The sequence below is a fragment of the Cephus cinctus genome, unplaced genomic scaffold, assembly GCF_000341935.2.
Source record: "Cephus cinctus unplaced genomic scaffold, Ccin1 Ccin1_contig_4035585, whole genome shotgun sequence".
Taxonomy (NCBI): Eukaryota; Metazoa; Arthropoda; class Insecta; order Hymenoptera; family Cephidae; genus Cephus; species Cephus cinctus.
In genome coordinates this window covers 1-4,092 of record NW_014332730.1, presented here as the reverse complement: position 1 = coordinate 4,092, position 4,092 = coordinate 1, and the positions used below count along the sequence as shown (strand labels likewise).

At 42.1% G+C, this 4,092-nt stretch overlaps 1 protein-coding gene across 1 annotated transcript; it reads right to left on the bottom strand.

The window, feature by feature from the left end:
- Positions 1-6: 6 nt before the first annotated feature.
- LOC107274921 (neurogenic locus notch homolog protein 1) lies at positions 7-3,987 on the bottom strand (the record flags this gene model as incomplete). The annotated part of the gene is made up of 11 exons (XM_015754547.1): positions 7-54; positions 128-433; positions 513-818; positions 892-1,221; positions 1,297-1,608; positions 1,687-2,010; positions 2,097-2,414; positions 2,495-2,800; positions 2,877-3,182; positions 3,267-3,596; positions 3,673-3,987. Coding segments are annotated over 11 exons (3,201 nt in total), but the record flags the coding sequence as incomplete, so codon positions are not given.
- Positions 3,988-4,092: the final 105 nt, after the last annotated feature.

Below are 4,092 nucleotides of genomic sequence, written 5' to 3'. Positions count from 1 at the left end.
GGCCACAGGGTGACGGTTGGCATGGATTTACAACAACAACCGGTGGTGCATCCACTGAAAATAAAGTATTCACGTAGTACAGGAAAATTTCCAGAGAATATTATAATACGATATACAAGTTCCTTACGTATAGGTTCACATCTCACAAATGGATCACCAGTCATTCTCGCAGGACAGCTGCATATAGGATTGTGATTGATAACTTGACATTGAGCTCTGATGCCACAAGTTCCTGGACAAGGATCTATGCATTTTTGATTACTACAAGCTTCACTTCTTGCACAATCTGAACTGACTATACATTCGGGTCTACAAGATGGTGGACTTCCAATAAATCCAGGAACACAAGTGCAAACTGCTAAGCCGTTCACTGTACGACACAGACTATTAGGACCACAATGCGAAGGATTACAAGGATCCTCAATCACTGGTTCTATCACAACAGTAAAAACAAATGTTAGATCACAAATTCTAATTAATACGTAACACAAAGGTAATGCTAGAAAAAGTACCTCTGAAGGGAGAGCAAAGTACAAATGCATTTCCGCTTGTTCCTGGTGAACAACTGCACATCGGTACATGATTATAAACATTGCATATTGCATTTTGTCCACAAGTTCCCGGACAAGGATCTTTGCACTTGTTTCGAACACAAGCTTTGTCCAGTGGACAATCAGTATTAAGAACGCACTCAGGGCGACATTCGACGTAAGGATCACCTTGATATTCTGGAAGGCACGTGCAAACACCGTCGTTACATTGTGCGTTTGGTCCACAGGGATATGGATTGCAAGGATCGTCGGCAACCGGTTCAGGAGCTGTAATATCCATTGTGATGTGAAACAACTGTCAAGAATACAAGTTTAAAGATCTAAAAGACGTGATCCTTACGTGGTGGCGGCTTAGGGAAGCAATTACTGAAAGGATCTCCAGTATATCCATCAGGACAAGTGCAGACTGGTGTATGATTAATAACATTACACTGTGCTAATATTCCACAGGATCCAGGACAAGGATCTTTACACTTTTCTCTTATGCATGCCTTGCTGCTTGGACAGTCTGAATTTATTGTACACTCTGGTCTGCAATTTGGTGGACTGCCAATGTAATTAGCCAAACAAGAACAGGAAGGTGCACCTCCGATATCACGACATTCAGCATACGGACCACATGGTGAAGGCACACATGGATTTCTAACAGGTACTGGTGCAGGTAGTGGCTCTGAAATATTTTGCAAGATGAGCAATGACTTGTGGATGATTTCTGGAGTCATTTTTAGAATTTTTATATTCTCACTTGGTGTTGGGAAACAACGCGTGAATGGATCTCCTGTGTATGTCGCCTTGCAAGTACATATTGGACTGTGATTTAGTACTGCACATTCTGTATTAAGTCCACATGGGCCAGGACAAGGATTTATGCACTTTTGATTAACGCAAGCTCTGTTGCTAGGACATTCTGAGCTCACTACACACTCTGGTCGACATCCTGGTGGACTACCGATATATTCTGGTAGGCAAGAACAAACACCCTGACCATTCACGACTCTACATTGACTATTTGGTCCACATGGTGATGGGTTGCATGGATCTACTGGTTCTGATATTACTGGAGAAAAATCGTTGCTTAATGCTACATAACTCTTATTGTGACTAACGAAAGTAGAATAGAGTTTTGAGAATTTACCAGGTGCAATTTCTTGATGACAATAACGGAATGGATCACCAGTGTAACCAGGGAAACATGTACATGATGGCAAGTGATTAATCACTTGACATTCTGCATTTAATCCACAGGTTCCTGGACAAGGATTCTGACACTTTGATCGGATGCAGGCAAGAGTTGCTACGCAATCCGAATTCATTATACATTCTGGACGACATCCTTCGTACGGGTTGCCAATATATTCAGGTAGACAAGTGCATGAACCTACTCCATTCTGTTCTTTGCAAATTGCATTAGAACCACATGGCGATGGTGTGCAGGGTGAAAGGTGTTCGACTGGTATATCTAAAATGAGGGTAATGAATAAAATCAAGTGACTGTTACAAACTGAAAAAAAATGAATTTCAATTTAAAATGGGGTCTAGTCTTACTTTGCTTCTGAGTACACTGCGAGAATGGATCACCAGCATATCCAAGAAGACATGCACACATTGGTGTGTGGCTCACAACACGACACTCGGCATTGATTCCACATGCACCTGGACAAGGATCCTTGCACTTCTGATTAATGCAAGCCAAGTGACTAGAGCATTCACTATTGCTAACACACTCAGGTCTACAGTTTGGTGGAGAACTTGTATATTCTGGTAAGCAGGAACACGAAGGCGACTCGTTGATTACTTGACAAAGTGCGTTTGGTCCACAAGGGGATGGTTGGCATGGATTAACAGGAGTTACAACAGTGTCTTCTATAGAATTTTTAACGAAGGTAAAAAATTAAAATATACTTCTAGTTTTGATTGTGTTATCTAAACAAAAAAGATCTTACGTATTGGTTCGCATCTGACAAATGGATCACCGGTGTGACCTCGAGGACAACTGCATATGGGATTATGATTGATAACTTGACACTGTGCTCTGATTCCACATGTTCCAGGACAAGGATCGATGCATTTTTGATTGCTGCAGGCTTCGTTACGTGCACAATCTGAACTAACGACACACTCAGGTCGGCAGGAAGGTGGACTTCCAATGTATCCAATAACGCAAGTGCATACAGCTTGACCGTTTATGGCACGGCAATGACTATTCGGTCCACAAGGAGATGGATTGCATGGATCTTTGATCTCGGGTTCTATTATAAACACAAATGAATTATTAGCAAGTTTGAAGACTTATTGATTTCTTTCTGAAGGTACCGATGAAGCTACCTGGTATTCGTGAGCACGAAATAAATGCATTCCCAGTCATTCCAATAGGACAACTGCACATGGGAACATGATTGAAGACATTGCAGATTGCATATTGACCGCAAGTTCCTGGGCATGGATCGACGCATTTATTGCGCAAGCAAGCTTTGTTCAAAGGACAGTCAGTATTCAGAACACATTCTGGACGACAGCCAGTGTAAGGATCTCCTTGGTACTCGGGTAAGCAGGTACAAATGCCATTATCGCAACGAGCATTTGATCCACAGGGTGATGGATTGCAAGGATCTACTTCTACAGGCTCCGGTGCTAAAAAATTATACGTAGTGTCAAAAAAAGTCTATAATCAGTCTTGTCTTTACGATATAATTTTACAAAAGAAGGTAGGCTTACGTGGTGGTGGTTTTGGATAACAATTACTGAATGGATCTCCTGTATAGCCATCAGGGCACGTGCACACAGGTGTGTGATTTATTACATGACACTGAGCCAGTAACCCACAGGATCCTGGACAAGGATCTCTGCACTTTTCTTTCATGCAAGCCTTGTTGCTTGGACAGTCAGGATTTATGGTACACTCTGGTCTGCAATTTGGTGGGCTACCAATGTAAGTCGGTAAGCAGGAACATGAGGGAGAACCACCGATGTCACGGCATTCTGCATATAATCCACAAGGAGATGGGAAGCATGGATTTTTGACTGGTTCAGGAGCTGGTAATGGTTCTGAAAATTGAAATTTTATGATAACCCTAACCTGATACCTAGAACAAGTACTATTAACCTTGCATTAGCTTCTTACTTGGAATAGGGAAACATCTTGTAAAGGGATCTCCTGTATATCCTTGTTTGCAAGCACAGATTGGACTATGGTTGAGGACCTCGCAATTTGTATTCAATCCGCAAGGTCTTGGGCAAGGGTTAACGCATTTTTGATTTATGCAAGCCTTGTTTGATGTACACTCTGAGCTTACTACACACTCTGGACGACATCCTGGTGGACTTCCTACGTATTCTGGTAGACAAGAGCATACAGCCTGGCCATTGACATTGCGACATTGACTGTTTGGACCACAGGGTGATGGGTTGCATGGATCAATGGGTTCATCTTCAACCACTATGAATGATAATTTGATCGTGAGACACAGATGTTTGCTATATAAATGTTGAAACAGAAAAGTTGGTTGTGACGTTACCAGGCGCAGGTGTAGGATGACAATAG